This window comes from Nestor notabilis, unplaced genomic scaffold (genome assembly GCF_000696875.1).
Source record: "Nestor notabilis isolate BGI_N333 unplaced genomic scaffold, ASM69687v1 scaffold3874, whole genome shotgun sequence".
NCBI classification, from domain to species: Eukaryota; Metazoa; Chordata; class Aves; order Psittaciformes; family Psittacidae; genus Nestor; species Nestor notabilis.
Window position 1 is genome coordinate 18962 of NW_009925039.1, and position 16150 is coordinate 35111.

Sequence of the window (16150 nt, forward strand, 5' to 3'; positions counted from 1 at the left end):
ATATGAAGTGCAATTGGTTCGGCAGCTGCTGAGGAAGCACTGGGTGAAGCAAGCAGGTCATCACAGCCAGACTTTTTTAGAGGAAGGATGAGGATGCACTGCTGCACCCGTGCGGTCCCTGCACTTGCCTTAGTGGGGAAGTGGCAGAGGGCATAACACACTGTCCCCTCTGCGTGGCTGTTTCCAGGGCTGGTCCCCAGCAGGAGGGATGGGTTGCTGCAGCTAAGAACATCCCTGCGTCTATGAACACTGAGAATTGCTCAGGGAAACTCTTCATTTCTCAGCCAGAGCCCTCAGAGCAGGTTTTCTGCCTTCACCCAAGCTGTTCAGGTATCTTGATGTGCCTCCTATATCTTAAATTGCAGCAGATGTTTCTTATAGCACCTGGCTTTGTCAGCAGCTCCAGCTCCTTGCTGCATCTGCTGGCAGCTCCCAAGTGCCCTGCGACGGAGCAGCTCCAAGACGACTGAGTGACACTCAGAGGGCAACAAAACTTTAAGCAATTTATTTGGCCTCTGTTGGCTGTTGGCGATCTGTTAAATCTGCAAAAGGTTAGCCAGTGGGAGAGTGGGGAATAATCACTTTAGTTATTTATTTTGTTTAAAGATTTGCAGAGATTTCACTTACGTAATAATCTTGCAAACTGTTTAATACATGAATACATAGCTCTAGGATTAAGGGCTGTGGAAATGAGGGAAGTATTTTTCTGCTTTCTACTTTCTTTCCCCCTTAGTTTTGTCTTTATTGATGCCCTACTATCTTTTATGTCTGTCCTTGAGAGCAGACAGCCCTTTGGTTTGGAACTGACTTCCCAGGGACTGTCATCTCTGGAGGCGATACCCACAGAGATGCTGCACCATGAACCCCCACGAATGGAGGGCAGCCTTGCACCTTCCCACTGCCCAGCAGTGTGGCTTATGAGGCATGAAAGCTGAAGGAAGACATGGGGAGGAGTGTAACTCAGTGTACTCGCACATACATGCATGCAGGTTGTCTTCATAAACCCTTAGCACACAAGGCACACTGGAGGAGGAAAGGCAATAGCTCTGGGTTTGGAAGACAGTCTAACCCGCCTGCCAGTTTTCCCAATGACTCAGCTGAGCAGCATTTTGTTGTGGTTGCCCTCGGGTGAATTTAACTCAGAAATGCTATTACTTGTCCCTGGAGTTAATTATAGGCCCAAATTACCTGTGCTTTTAATGGAACTCAGTCCTGGCATGTATAAGATGCATGTTTTCAGCCTGTCGCATCAGCCATGCTGCAGAGAGCAGCTGTAATGCTAGGGCTTAAAGCAGAAAATTCAGATTTCATGCTGGACATGCTGCATTTGGAGGATGGTTGGATACGATTTTTGTCTGTGCTCATCTTTAGCTAATGAGGATAATTCTATTGCATACACGTAATTATTGTTTATTCATTCCCAGCCTGAAAGTTACAATAGTTCCTTGTTCCTGTGCATTGCACAGATATCATCCTGGTCTTTCAGGTTTATCACTGTGAGAAAGCCAGTTTGCACTGCACCTCCTAGTACTTGCATGATAAAATGCTAAATACATTGCATCTCCACATGACATGCACTGTCTTCTTGGGGGAAATGGGTTGTTGCATTAACAGGGCTTGCTCAACAAGCAGGAAGGAAAAGGAAAGCAGCCTGCTTTTTTCCAATATCCAGGAATCAGCAGAGAGGCTGTTGCTGGAGTTCATAGAATCATTGACCGGTTTGGGTTGGAGGAACCTTAAAGCTCATCCAGTTCCAACCCCCTGCCATGGAAAGGGACACCTTCCACTAGCCCAGGTTGCTCCAAGCCCTGTCCAAGCTGGTGTGAATGCCAGGTTAGCCAATTTCTCCTGTGAGCCCTGCATGTGAGAATGGCGGCTCAGCCCATGGGTTGTTCATCTGGTGCTACACTGGACAGGAGCTGGGCCAGCTCCTGCAAGCCTGGGGTGTCTGAGGTTCATTGGCTGCTCTTTGGGGAAAACCATGTATATTCTACCCGGAAGCTGAGATGCACCAGTGCATGTCACCACTTCCATAGCATAAATGGAAAGGAAAAGCCCAGCAGCAGTGTGATGTGCTGCCCTGTGCAGCCAGGATCTGGGCTTTGTGCTGGAGCTGCTGCTCCAGAGCATCATCCCAACTGGACAATGGTGGAAATGCTCCAGCTGCTGTGTGAGAAAATCTCCTTTTGTGGTGTTTTTGTAGTTCTTCAGGTTCCTGGCTCCCACTGCCCTGTTTTTTTCTGAGACAAGCTATTAATTTATCTGGTGGCACAGCCTCCTCTTTCTCCCCCAGCTGTGGAGCAGAGCTGAGGTTTCCAGACACTCTGCTCTCACATAACCTTTGATAAAGGATTCACCCTTTGTTCCCCCAAGAACAAAAGGGCAGGACAGAAAGGTATTATGAGATAAACTGACAATGTTCTGCAGGAGGATTGATCCCCCATTGCTTAATCTGTAGCAAAGTCAGCCTACAGCTGGTTGCTGCTGGCAAACCTCATTATCCCACTTCATGCCATGGGTCCAAACTCTGTTACAGGGATCCTCCAGACCTCAAAGGTCTGCATCCTAATGAAAAAGAGCTGGAGAAGTGATTGTTAAAATGAGCTTTCCACCTAATACAACCACATGGTTTGATTTTTCTGAAATAAAGCTGGGCATTTCAGCCCTGCAGGCATCTGACAATTTAGAATGTTTTAGTAAGGGTCAGATTTTAAATATTAACTATTCTGGTGTTTAAAAGTACAAAGCAAGACCTGTTGGCATTCCTTCAGTGTACTTCATTCATCAGCAGTATTTGGGCATCGTCTGCCTGCTCGCAAATTCCTTCAAATACAGCACAAAATTAATTCTTGGGAGATTGACACGAGAAAGTGTGCTGCTTGCTGCTGGGACAAACGTGTGCTTCAGGTTTGTCATGTGTTTATGTCCTTGCTGGAACTGGGGCTGCCAGTATTGACCAACAAAGTAGGAGCTGGGACAGAGGTGTATGATGCAGCATTTAGTCACCTTGTCCCTACAGCTGGGCTGGACCCGGGCTTGACAGCTGGGCTGGGAGCAAGTAGTTCAGGCTCTGAGCAAATAATGGTAAATAGTCCTTTGTGGATGGACTTAACTACATGAAATAAACAACAACAAAGAGTGCTCAGGTCATACCTGCCCTTGCTTATAACAGAGGTTGACAGCCTGGATTGGTGATTGGGGCTGCATTGTTTAGTAAGGTTTAAAGAGCTGCCTGACTAGTTGCATTTGCATTGACTAAGAGTTTTTCAGCCATTGTTTTAAGTTCATAACCTGTTCTGTACTCTGGTGAATTATTATCTGAGGAAAACGTAACAATAGATGACCACAGAAACATCCAGCCCCAAACAAAAACCTGGCTGCTGGTGGCTTGGTAACTACTGGAAATCATACGTTAGCTTCCAGCATGTTAGACCCGCCACTGCAATAGGTCGGGGAGGGACAAGGCTACCTCTGCATGCGTTACCAGTGAAATGGGAGTGTGAATCACCCATAGGGCTACAAAGGTTTTACTGGAAAGTTGGAAAAACTCTGCTAAGGTAAAACCAATCCAAGGCTTAAGCCAGGGAACCACAGAACAGCAAAACACTGTCCTGTGCTATAGGATCTAAGTTGTCTGTCCACTTTCTCAGTGCTTTTACACATATTTCAGTGTCTAACGCCATGAAACTCCCTGTTAAAACAGGTTTGTGGAAGGTGGGGTTTCTGAACAAAGAAGTTGTCTGTCTTTAAGGCCATGGGTTTAGCTGATAAACACAACAGTGTTGATGCAAAGTACTGGGATTCACCAAGGCATTCCATCAAGTATTGTGTGACACTTGGATTTGAAATTAGCATTAAATGGAATAAATAAGGCATACATTTGATGGCAATATTAGATAAGGCAGGCACCGGTCTTTGAAGTTTGTTTAATGAGCTGGTTGTTAATGGGAAGATGTAAATTACTGAGAGCACTTCCAGCAGGGACCTAAGGAGCTGATGATTCATTCATCATTTAATATTGTTGACTCTAATCTAGCCAATAATATATAACATCTGTCCTGGTAAAGCATGCAGATGACACAACGTCTGCTTGTGTGTAAGAGCAGTCTCCTCACTGAGGAAACTTTGCTGTGGCTGGCTTACTACAAATTTATGTCTTGAGCTTGTCTGACTGTCAAGTCTGAGAGCTATTCACTCATAATCAGGTTTTTCCTGTGGCTATAGCATCAAGAAGACACCTTCCCATGGGGATTCCCTCATGCCTTCAAAGCGGACATCTAATGTGGCTACAGAAACAACACTTTCAGGGTCCCTCCCCATTGCTTGGCTGCTTATGTAATGACACATGTAAGAAATGAGTCATCCTTGAGGCTCTTCTCTCTGCTAAAAGGTTGGATCAACCAGGTAGTGCTGGGTTATGAAAAGAGAGACCACACAGTCACAAAGGGACAGCATGCTCCTGGGAGTGAAGAGCCAATGTGACAGGGATGGGCAGAGGATGCTCATGCTTGAGCATGGGACCCCCTTTCCATGCTTCCTCATCCCAAAGGATGTTAGAGGCCCAGAGCAGCTCAAAGAAGGGTTACAGAAATGATGCAGGAGCTGGTAAACATGGTTTATGGGGTTCTTAATGGGCTTTAAAAACTCAACATGTTACACTTGACAAATAGAAAGTCATGAAGCAATTCACCTGTTGTGTACAGGTAGTTGCAGCTCACCAGGGGCTCAACACACTTGGGTAGTTATATGGTGGTCAAACTCAACCTGGAAGCAAAGCATCAATGAAGGCACTTGGGCATTGAGCCAGCTTTCCAGGGATGTTGTGGATGAGGTTGCTTTGCAGGCAGGTAATTCGGGAAGCAGGGGTGGCTTTCCTCAAGACAAAGGGATCATGCTAGCTGTGGGCTGCTATTCCTCCCTGTTCTTGAATTCACTGACAAGCCCTTCTGATCTTGATACCTGTACTTTTAGCATGTGCCTGCTGGTTCAGCATCTTCAGCCATGAGCTGCTGGGAAGAGAGCAGAAGTCTGCGCTGCCCCAGCATGCTTTATGCATTCAGGTCTTTGTTAAGGTCTTACACTCCAAGAGTTTAACCTAAGAAGTTCATGAAGTTCATGGATGGATTCAGAGAATGGGCTGCTGCTTTTGTATGTGTTCCAGAAGCCATCTTCTGCCTTTACCCCAGCAAAAGCGAGAAGGATCTGCTTTCTGTCTAGGAAAGGAAAAGAAAATCCAGAATAATCTACACTTAACTATTCTAGAAGGAGTCAGCAATAGGCCAAGCATTTTTGGTTTATGTTTGCATAGTTACAGCTCTTTCTGACAGTCTGTTTGATTTGTGTGGTTTGTTAACAAAACTTTGGAGCCTTACAGTTGGGGATGAAATTATTCCAGTTGATTCCTGGGAGGCTCCATGTGGTGAGGTGCAGGGCAGGGGTGCAAGGCAGAGTTCTGTGTTCATCTGCTTTCCCTCAGGAAGAACAGTGCCCAGCACCAGTGCTTGTCCATATGTCCCTTCCCAGCTCCTCTTACCCGTGTTTAGCCTGAACACTTTCCAGGGCAGGGAAGGAGCACTCCAAAGGTCCAGCCCATTGCAGGAAAGATGCACTGCCATGAGACAGATTATTAACCCTAAGCCTTGCACAACCTCCTGAAACCAGGGGGGTTACCCTTATGCATGAGGAAGCTTTGTCTGTTCCCCTCTGCTGGCAAGCACTAGCCCTCTATAGGGCTACCTGGTAGTAAGCCACTGCCATCAAAGGCGCCATTGTGGTATAATCAGGTGGGGAATAGTTTTGAGCAGCAGCTGACTATACCCTGGTTTTGTTTGCAGGAGAGAGTTCTCCGAGCTGCTGGAGAAGTTTGGCTCCCAGAGCAACACAGGCTCTGCACGAAGCTCACCCATCCTGCACGGTGGCAGTGAGTAGCTCAGAATGCCTTTGGGGGGAAACCAAAAGCCCCCCTTGCTGCTGAGAGAGTTTTCCTTTGCTCAGTGTTATTTTGCAGAAGTGGCGATTGGATTTGTGTAGGTGTTTGGGCAGAGGTTTGAAGGAAGAGAAGTCCTGCCTGCCCTTACTGCAAGCACTTAGTGCAACCCCCAGGGGCAATTGAGTTGGGGTTGTAACTGCTTGCCAGATCCCCACATTCTGCTTAACTGATATGCTGAGCAGCTAAACCCATCAGCACCCATTTCTGCAGGTGCAGCTTTTTGCTATGGATTTCAAAGCAATTTCACTTCAGCAATCGTTCATTCAATGATTATTATGTTTTCATTTGCAAATGGGAAATGCTTCATGAGATACAATGAGGTTAACCCCAGCAAGATGCCAGCACACCACATCAGGTGATGCAGAGGGAAAGAAGCCATCCCTCTGGCTTAGCATCCCACCAGAAGGCTGCTGACCCTTCCCCTATTCAGAAGTATGTAGGGCTGGCAGAGGGGCAACAGCCCCAACTGGAACTGTGCTGAGGCAGCTCCAAGTTTCCTCTCCACTGAGGTCTTAAATGACCATGTGATTTGTCCCAAAAAGCCAGGAAAATGGTGTTAGCTTTCAGTGGTAAAGTAGGGGAGGAGGGTGATGCTGGAGTACTTGTGTTCCCTGCGCTGAATCTGACTTTGCTGTTCAGGTAGGTACCTGGAAAGTACATCCTCAGGCTCCTCCTCGCGCTCCCAGAGCCCGCTGCTGCTGAGTCCTGCCAATTCCCATGGCCCCTTCATCGGAAACCAGGCGCATCCGCCCCACACACAGTACGTATGGGTCACATGGAGCCAGCCCCCAAAGCCTGTCCCTTGGTCAGTCATGAAGGTCATAGAACCATGGAATGGAAGGGACCTTAAAGCTCATCCAGTTCCAACCCCCTGCCATGGGCAGGGACACCTTCCACTAGACCAGGTTGCTCCAAGTCCCTGTGTCCAACCTGGCCTTGAACACTGCCAGGGATGGGGCAGCCACAGCTTCTCTGGGCACCCTGTGCCAGCACCTCAGCACCCTCACAGGGAAGAACTTCTGCCTAAGAGCTCATCTCAATCTCCCCTCTGGCAGGTTAAAGCCATTCCCTCTTGTCCTGTCCCTACAGGCCCTTGTCCAAAGCCTCTCTCCAGGTTTCTTCTAGCTCCTTTAGGCACTGGGAGCTGCTCTAAGGTCTCCTCAGCGCTAACACTGTCTTAGAGGTAGATCCAGTAAGTAATTCCAGTGCTTGAAGAACTGCTTTGTCCATTCTTATGCCCTCTATATGGCCATATCACCACGATGGCGAGGAGACCACAGCATCTTCTAGAAGTCCTTATTGTGGTGGCATCTTGACTTTTCCTGGGAAGCCTGTGCCTAAGAGCTGAAAGCTTCCCTGTTGAGGCTGTCAACATGCCTCTAATACGGTTAACCATGCAATTGTTCCTCTTCCTCCCCTCTGACACCGGGCAGAAGCTGTAGCTTACAGCCCACTGAGGGGACCCTGCACAGCACCTTTATTGACCATGTCATGAGCAGAGTATTTCTCAGCTCATTTTCCTGTTTCAGTGTTTCTGTGAGGCCAGTGGTGCTTTCAGAAGGTGTTTCAGAAGCTTGTTTTCTATTGCCCTGCTTCTGGCACGTTGACATCGTGCAACAAGAGCACAAGCACTGCCCTCTTGATGCAAATGCTCCTGACGCCCTTTGCGTTGGTGTCAACAGCGGCTGCCTACAGACACCCCATCCTTTTGTCTCCAGAGCATCTCCTGGAGCATGTGTTTTCATGTGGTCATCTGTCCCTTTCATATTTCGCAGGGTCAGAGGCTGGGACAGGCAGAGCTTGTTTGCCTGTGAGTCTCACCTTTGGGTGCTCAGGGTTGCCCTCCTCAAGAGGGACAGCTCGAAGGGTGTTAACAGTTGTGGAACTGGGACCAGTCGTCCCCAGGGTTTGCAGCTTCCCTTCTTTTGCCAGCATAAACAAGCCAAGTTGCTGGTAAAGAGAATCAGCCTTCACTGCAGAACCAGTAAATCCTCTTGCTAAATACCAGCTTATTAGGGATTTGTAGAGGACAAATACTTGGCACCAGAGGTTTAAGCTGCTTGCGTGAAGTGAGAGACCCTTACAGAGGAGAGGCCAGCTCATCTATTTGGCAGCTGGTCTGGACAAATGAGACACACTCGCTCTGCTGTTAACCCACTCCAGGCTGTGATACAGGCTGGAAGGGACCTGATTTGGTGGTCTGCTCGCTCAGCTTCTGTTCTGCTTGTCTCCATGGCACTGCCAGTCCCCCATGGCATTCTCCTGGGAGCAGCAAGAGCCATTTGGAATCCCAGACCACTGATTGCAGGTGAGCAAGGTCAGCCGCAGAGATGTAATTTTGGCCATGGGTCTTTTCATGCATGTGGCTGCCATCCCTTCTGCTCACCACAGGTTGTTCCTAGGCTGTGGCCTCTCATCATAATGTCACCTGAAGTCCCATCACCCCATGGAGCAACGGGACTTAGATATGATTCAGTCTTGCCTGAGACAGTGTCTGATATTTTGATTTTAAAGGAAGGGTTTAGAGCTAAATTTTGTGATATTGTTTTCCTAAAATACTTCTTAGAGCAATGTTTTTTCATAAGACTAAGATGCATGCTGCGTGAATACATCCCTTTCCCCACCAAAGTCTCTCCCAGGGGCCCACTGCCAGTCTGGGAGTGCTCTGTCACTAGGGTGTCTGACCACTGGGGATGGCATTGCTGGGAGCATGGGGCAGGGACACACTGGTGTCACTGTGAGGCATGGGATGCACATCGATAGCTATTGTTGTATCTCAAGTTACCAGATAACACATGTAGGACCAGAAGCCGCAGCCTGTTTGGTGATTGGCTGGTATGGAAATTAACTGAGAAGGAGAAAAGCCAGCTGTCCCCAGCCCATGAGGAGGAAAAGGCTTGCTGATCCCACCAGCTCCTTCCCCAAACCTCCCTGTTGCAATGCTGTCCATCAGCGCATGTCTGGTCAGTGAAATCTCTGCTCCCACAAACCCTCGCTGCAATCACTAAACCTCCCTCCTGGCACGGAGCTGCCTGCTGTGGCCTGCTCTTGGTGGCTGGTTGGGTCCTGTCTAGCAAGCAGCTCTCAGAGGATAAGATCCAACATTAGTGCTCCATCTGCAGCACATCCTTGGCTGCGCAAGTCACCTCTACCACTGCCACCAAAGTCCATCACAGGTGGTGGGTATTTGCTATAAAGGTGCTTAAGGGTTCATTTCTTAAGGCATCTTGTGAGATTTTGAGTCCAAACCTCAGGTAAGACACAGCTGTGTATCCTGAGCTTCAATTTAACCTTTGCTTCCAGCTGCTTCATAGTTGGCCAATCTGTAAGTTGGTATCTGGTGCTTTAGCTGATTCAAACAATAACCACATTGATCCTTTATGTGCTTTTGCCTATAAAACCCCAGACTGCTAAATATATCCCTGTTAAACCTTTAGTTTCTTCTCTATTTGCTAAATACAAACAAGTATTCCTCAGCATTTGGGATTATGCGAGCCAGTCATCTTCATAAAGCTGCACAATGTCTGCTGAGAAACGGGAGTCCTCACCTCCTCTTTCCATGGTTGGGTGGAAGAAACGATACAGAAGCAGGAAAAGTTGGGAGAAGTTAGAAGGCTCATGCATGGAAAGAATCACAGGCAGTTTATTCAGTGACATGGGAAAACAAACCAGATCACCTGGAGTCACCTGCTAACATCTTTTCCTTGCAGCTACTCCACTGAATTGGGAATCCAGAGCATTTCTATAGCAAACTCCTTGGGCTTAGGGCTGACAATCAGTGGTGGATCCAACAGGCCTGATGGCCCCATGATTTATGTTCAAGAGCTTCTGCCGGATGGTGACTGTTACAAGGTAAGGCAGTGCGGAGACCCTTGGTGACTTTGCAAACGGAGGCCTCTCCTAGAGGCTGTGGCTGTTCCAAAGCAGCTTTTCTAAGAATAGATGAATAATGTGTTGCATGGAGTAATGATGATTTGTGTTGCAGGAGAAGGCTTTGGGCTGAGAGACACTGCTTCTGAATTTGCTGTGACTTTTCCCCTCTTTGTTTAGGATGGTCGTCTCCGGCCTGGTGACCAACTCATCGCTATCCATAAAGATTCTTTGGTGGGCAGCACATATGAAGAGGCCAGAAAAATAATTGCAAAAGCCAAATTAAGGTGGGCATATAACATATTTCCTGTCATCATCATGGTGCTGTTGAGTCTTAAGCAGAAACTCTTCATTTTATACCAATGTTTGGCTTCAAGAAGCGTGAGGCTTGTTAATCTTAAATGATGCTTCAACCTTTCACAAGGGCCTGTGGGGACAGAACAAGGGGGAATGGCTTTAACCTGACAGAGGGGAGATTGAGGTGAGCTCTTGGGCAGAAGCTCTTCCCTGTGAGGGTGCTGAGGCACTGGCACAGGTTGCCCAGAGAAGCTGTGGCTGCCCCATCCCTGGAAGTGTTCAAGGCCAGGTTGGACACAGGGACTTGGAGCAACCTGGTCTAGTGGAAGGTGTCCCTGCCCATGGCAGGGGGTTGGAACTGGATGAGCTTTAAGGTCCCTTCAACCCAAACCAGTCTGGGATTCTGTGGTCCTGCTAAGTGGTTATATGAGGAAATCTTGAGTGCATGGATCATCCTGAAGTGTAATCCAGACCTTCCCAATATTCTGGCCCTCATGAATATCCCCTATCACTGCCCAGCAGAGTTCTGCAACAGAACCAAAGTTCAAAAAAGCAACACAGCAGGTGAAGATCCAGCTACACTGGCACAGGCTACACAGGCTTAAGTGAGATTATCTTAGAGTAAGAACCACAGGCATGGAAGTTCTGCAAACTTGTGTTTTGCATTTTCTTGTTGTTAAAATGTTGTGTATTTGTTGTTTAAGACATGAGGGAAGCACAGAAGTGGCCTTTATTCCTGGAAGGGGACGGTTACATCCTGGGCTGTCAGTTCATAACAACATCCCATCACCACCTCCAAAGGCTGTGGGAAATGGTCTGAGTTCCTGCAGGCTGAAGGTCCATGTGAGGTCCCCAGAGGTAGGTTGGTGTTCATCTTTAAGACTTATCTTACAGACATCAGTCCTGTGATCTTTCTTTGATCAGAAAACTGTTCTTTAGGGACTTCATGGCAGTCCTTCAGGATGGTGGGAAGTCTGTAATGCTGATGTATGTAGCCCTGGTTTATAGCCAGGTATTTTAAATCTGAAATATTGTTTCTTCTGTCTTGGGTTTAAGACATCTGTGGAGGTAATGAGAGGAGTTTCATCTCCAGGGCCTGCATCCAGACCTGCTTCAGAAGTCTCAGGTTTTAAAACACATACTCCTTCTGTGGATAGCAACCTGCATCTCATTCAACACCAGTCATAGAGCTGGAAGGGATCTCCAGAGTCGGTTTGATCTAGTCTCCTACGCAAAGGCAGGAACAACTTCCTACCCAAAGGCAGGAACCACTCTTTATTCTCCTCTGATGAGGATGAATCCGCAGCTTTCCTAAGCAGCCCAGTTCTGTTCTTCACCAGTCTAATGATAAGCCGGGCTCCTTCTTCCCGTGAAGCCCTGCTCTATATTTGTGTTTGCAGAGACAAGTGCTCGAGCTGTGCATGGTGAGACAGGGCTTAACCACACAACCCTCATAATTTAGGTCTGTGGCTGGATTCTGTGCATTTGTCACTCCTCTCCTGGGCTGTGTAGTTCCAGGTGTATCTTCTGCCCTCTTTCACGTAAACTTCCTTTAGCAAAGGCCATCATGAAGTTCCTTCCATACAAGCATCATTCATAAACCATCTTTCTTTCCAGGCTCTATGGAGGCACATACTGGTGGGAATGTTATACACATGCTGCCTTTGGGTGTAACAGGCTGGAGACATGCTCATGAAAGTCAGCCTTAGCCCACATATGTGTAGCTGGGTGGTGCAGTTAGATCCTTCACTGGCAGAAGATTGTGCTCGTGTAATGCTGTGCACCGATATGAAATTACACTGCTATCTGGAATTCAATTGCTCCTTTCCTCCCTTTGCTCCTGAAAGATGGAACTTTTCATGAGGTCTGGGCTTTCATACTAGGGAAAGTGTGCTCAGGCACCTGTGCTATCTGCCTGTGTGTTCTCAGCCCTTGTCCTGTTCTCCTCTCAGCATGTAAGAGTTCAGCTGTAGAAGCTCTGTCTCGGTGGTGCTCAGCATATCCTACCCTCTATTTTTCCAGCCATGGCCTGGTGCTTAAGAAAGGGTGGGCGCAGCTTCCTGCTGTGCTCACTGTGATAACTCTTGTGTTTGGGGCAAATAATAAACTGGCTGTGGACAGACTTGGGACCTCACTGGTGGGTTGGTGCAGAGCTTTAGGGAGAACCTCTATGGAAAAAACATACAAGGTTAAACCCATCCTCAGCTCTCAATCATAGTTCCAGTTTGGCCCATCTGCACAAGAGGTGTACGTGGGGCCTTTGCTCTTTATGGGACAGATGAGTGGCTCTCTCTTCAACACCTCTATCTTCTGCTCTTTATTTACACCAGCAGATTCTGCTTAGCAACTGTCTGTGCTGTTTTGTCTTGTTTTTCTAGAATAGACATGAAAATAATTTTCCTGTGCCTTCTTTGTCACCGGACATTTGCCCACCAGAGCTTACTGTGTCAGGTAAGAGCCCCTCTAAGCTGTTTCCTTTGTGTGGGTGACAAGCTCAGCCTTGGTTCCTCAGCACTGAGGAGGATGGAATTAATTCTGATCAGTGTTTATTCTGCTGTACTGGAATCTAAAGGGGTGCTAATGACCCTCAGCCTGCTGAGAGAGAGGGAAGGCAGCAGCTTGGCTTTCTCAACAGGTAGTAATTATGTCAATGTTTGTCCATAGTAGCAAAATTCTTTACTAAGGCCTAAGAGGTCTCAGGTATTCATAGGAGATAACTTCTCCCATTCCCAGCCTGTGGTTCAGTTACAGCAGTGTCTTTGCCCATGTGCATGCAGCAGGTCTCCTTGCAGGCAACATTCCCTTCTGTTGGTCCTTGGGGACACAGCTTCCATGCTGCTCATTGCAGAGACCCTGGGACAGGGACTGCCCTTGGTCTGTCCTCCCCACCCTGAGCATCCTGCATCCCTGGCTTCAAAGTAGGCTCTTAGGTGACCACCACCAATAGCCAGAGGTCCTGGTGATGGGGTGTAAAGCCCTGGGTTATGTAAAGAATCCAGCAAATAGCAATGATCTAATCACTTCCTGACTTAGCCAGGGGATTTTATTACACACAGGTTTTTCATGTGAGATGCTGAGGAGGCTTTGTGTCAGTGTTGTCATCCATGAAACCAGACAACTGTCTTTGAAAAAGCAGCAGCCAAGCTTGGAGCCTAGGCCAGTGGCTGCCTCTCTCTCTGTGCCTGGTGGCTGCCCTGGATGTCTCCATGTTCAGAGCTGACAGCAAAGCCATGTGGAGCTAATCCTGATTAGCCATGCATCGAAGGGTAACAGCTCTGCCCTTGAACCTGGAGAGTAAAGTGTTGGTGGCTGCTCCAGCAAGCCCATGTATTACCTCTTGCTGCTTCCCAGCTGCTGGCATTAACAGGGTGGATGAATACCCAGATTAGAAGGATTACACTTGTGCAGCACCTTCCCTGCCTCTTGCTGCCTTCTCCTTGTGCCCGGTCCCTGCCCTACCAGGCAGCAGGGGTTCAGAAGTGGTTTTCCTCGGCAGTCCAGGGCTTCCTGTGATGATAACCAAATCCCAGGCAGGGGAAAGAAATTGCTCCCGTGGCACAACCCGTGCCACTGGCAGAAGAAGGAATTTTGTCACCAAGCGGTGCTGACAGTTTGAGTGTGAGCAGGGTGGACAGGCTGCACCTTTCTGGAGTCTGGGAGCTCTGGAGCAGGTAACACCTTCTGCAGCCCTTTTCCCAGAGGATGTCACGGTTCCTTATAGACAACGGTTAATAATAATGGGAAAGGTGAAGTTCTCCTCAGGGAGGGAGGAGCACAAGTGGCAGGCCCTGGCAGCAGGGCTTGCACTCTGGACCATTCCGGCTGTGAAGGCAGTGCTGTTAATGACGATCTCAGAACAGCTTTACACCAGCAAAGCAGGTGCTGTTTCTGCCTCTTCCTTCCTCTGTGCCTGTCTCACAAAGCATGTGGCTCCCTCTACCCAAAACCACTTTTCTGCCCAATTGAGGGTGCAAGGCTTTCTGCAGTCTTGGGGAAGGAAAAAGGTTTGCACCAGTGTTTTTCTACATCACCTTAAATCCAGTGACTCCCTTTCCGTGGATATTGTGAAAACCAAGGCTGCATTTTCCAGTCTTTTATCTTTCGATGACTAAAGGAGGCCTACAAAAAACATGGAAAAGGGTTTTCGACAAGGACCTGTAAGGACAGGACAAGGGGAATGGCTTTAACCTGACAGACGGGAGATTGAGATGAGATCTTAGGCAGAAGCTCTTCCCTGTGAGGGTGCTGAGGTGCTGACACAGGTTGCCCAGAGAAGCCGTGGCTGCCCCATCCCTGGCAGTGTTCTAGGCCAGGTTGGACACAGGGACTTGGAGCAACGTGCTCTAGTGGAAGGTGTCCCTGCCCATGGCAGGGGGTTGGAACTGGATGAGCTTTAAGGTCCCTTCCAACCCAAACCAGTCTGGGATTCTGTGATTTTATACAATGTTCTGTTCCAGTTTTGCTTAATCAATCAAAGAAGGCAAAAAGAGGCAAGTGGTTGGGTGGTTGTTTTGGGTTTTTTTCCACAGATCACCATAACTCCAGACTCCCCAAAAATATGCAATCAGACATTTCCAAAGTGCTATTTTTGCAATCCTAGGTCCCTGGATGGAATGTCTCATTTCAAACCCTGCAGAAGCCCAGTTTCAGCAAGGGTTTGCCCCAGTATCCAATCTTTTCAACAGTGCCCTATCTCAGCCTTCCAGGACCAGATTTAGTAAATCCTGGCCTTTGATTTTTGCCTTTCTGCACACACTTTATAATTCATGCAACAAGAGTTCGCAGCTGTGCTTCGCAGGCACCTCTTTCCTCTACCCAACCACTCCTTCATGAACATTTATATTTGCTTTTTCAGCACCTGCTTCAGCATCAAATCACAAAGCAGGTTCAGGCACCAGACCAAAAGTAGCGCTGGATCCTCATATCCGGCTCAAGGATGGGAAACTGGAGCTGGTAAGTGGAATGGGTCTCTCTCTCCAAAGCGAGAGCTCCTGTCAACCCCCTCCCAAGGCATGCTATGCAGAAGAGAATCCACTGGTGTGATACCTCCTTTGCTTGCTTAAGCAAACACAGTAAGCTTAACATGAATGGCCTGTTTGTATTGATATTGTGTGAAAGAACTGATCGAGACCCTTCAGCTTTGATTCTTGGAACAATGTCACACTTGTGCACATGAGGACCAGGCCATAGGGTCACTATGTTGCTTGGGTTTTGGAGGGATTAAAAAATGAAAACTTGAATAGATATAGTTGAAAAGCCCCAGCCTGCCTGTTTGCACCAAGTAAAGCTATAGCACTTGATCAGTGCTCTCATCTCCACACACACCATCCTCCACCAAACTGCCTGCTCCAGCCCAATTCCCCTTCACCTCCCCGGGATACCAGCCAGGCCGTGTTGGGAACAACAATAGTGATGGGGAGTGCAGGGCCACTGTCTAGCCTCTGAAGGTAGAAAGGGAGAAGAGAGTGTGGCAAAGCATCCCAGTTGTGTCTGAAGGGGCATTTAAGCACACTTTGTTTCCTCTTGGCAATTCCCCAATGCTCCAGGGAGCTCCAGAAGTTTCCTTCTGGCAGTTGCACCTCCCTTGGATGTAATGCATTTGACTCAGGGCTGTAGGCGCAGGCAGCTGCCCTCCAAGCTTGCTGCTGTGGCTGCTGGGGTGACCTCGGGCAGCCCGGTGTGGGCAAGGGAAGGCTGAAATACAAGGTATCTCACGGAGGATCCAGCCAGAACCGCTGCTCCTTTCATCATTGTATGGAAAACCCAACCCATGGGCACCATCAGAGGGCAGGGACTGGAGCTCACCGCGACCCCAGTGAAGAGCAGAGTGTCCCTGGGGGGATCCATGCCCCCACTCTGGTTTTAGGGTGCATTTTTCCCCCTCCGGGTTCTGCTGGCATTTGAGGGGCCCTCGTGCAAAGCCCGGGGACTGCGAGGGGGACCCGATGCCACGAGCATCTGCTGCCACCCGACGGCAGCCGCAGGCCCCCGTCT

General features: G+C 48.4%; 1 protein-coding gene across 1 annotated transcript in view; it reads left to right on the top strand.

Moving 5' to 3' along the window:
- LOC104404432 (syntaxin-binding protein 4-like) overlaps positions 1-16150 on the top strand; it is a gene marked incomplete at its 5' end in the record, with an annotated part of 27933 nt that overhangs the window by 8623 nt on the left and 3160 nt on the right. The window contains 4 exons of the mRNA XM_010012861.1: positions 5835-5920; positions 6629-6749; positions 9700-9841; positions 10040-10180. Of these exons, the coding sequence (XP_010011163.1) occupies positions 5835-5920; positions 6629-6749; positions 9700-9841; positions 10040-10180 (490 nt within the window). The remainder of the gene's footprint in view (positions 1-5834; positions 5921-6628; positions 6750-9699; positions 9842-10039; positions 10181-16150) is intronic.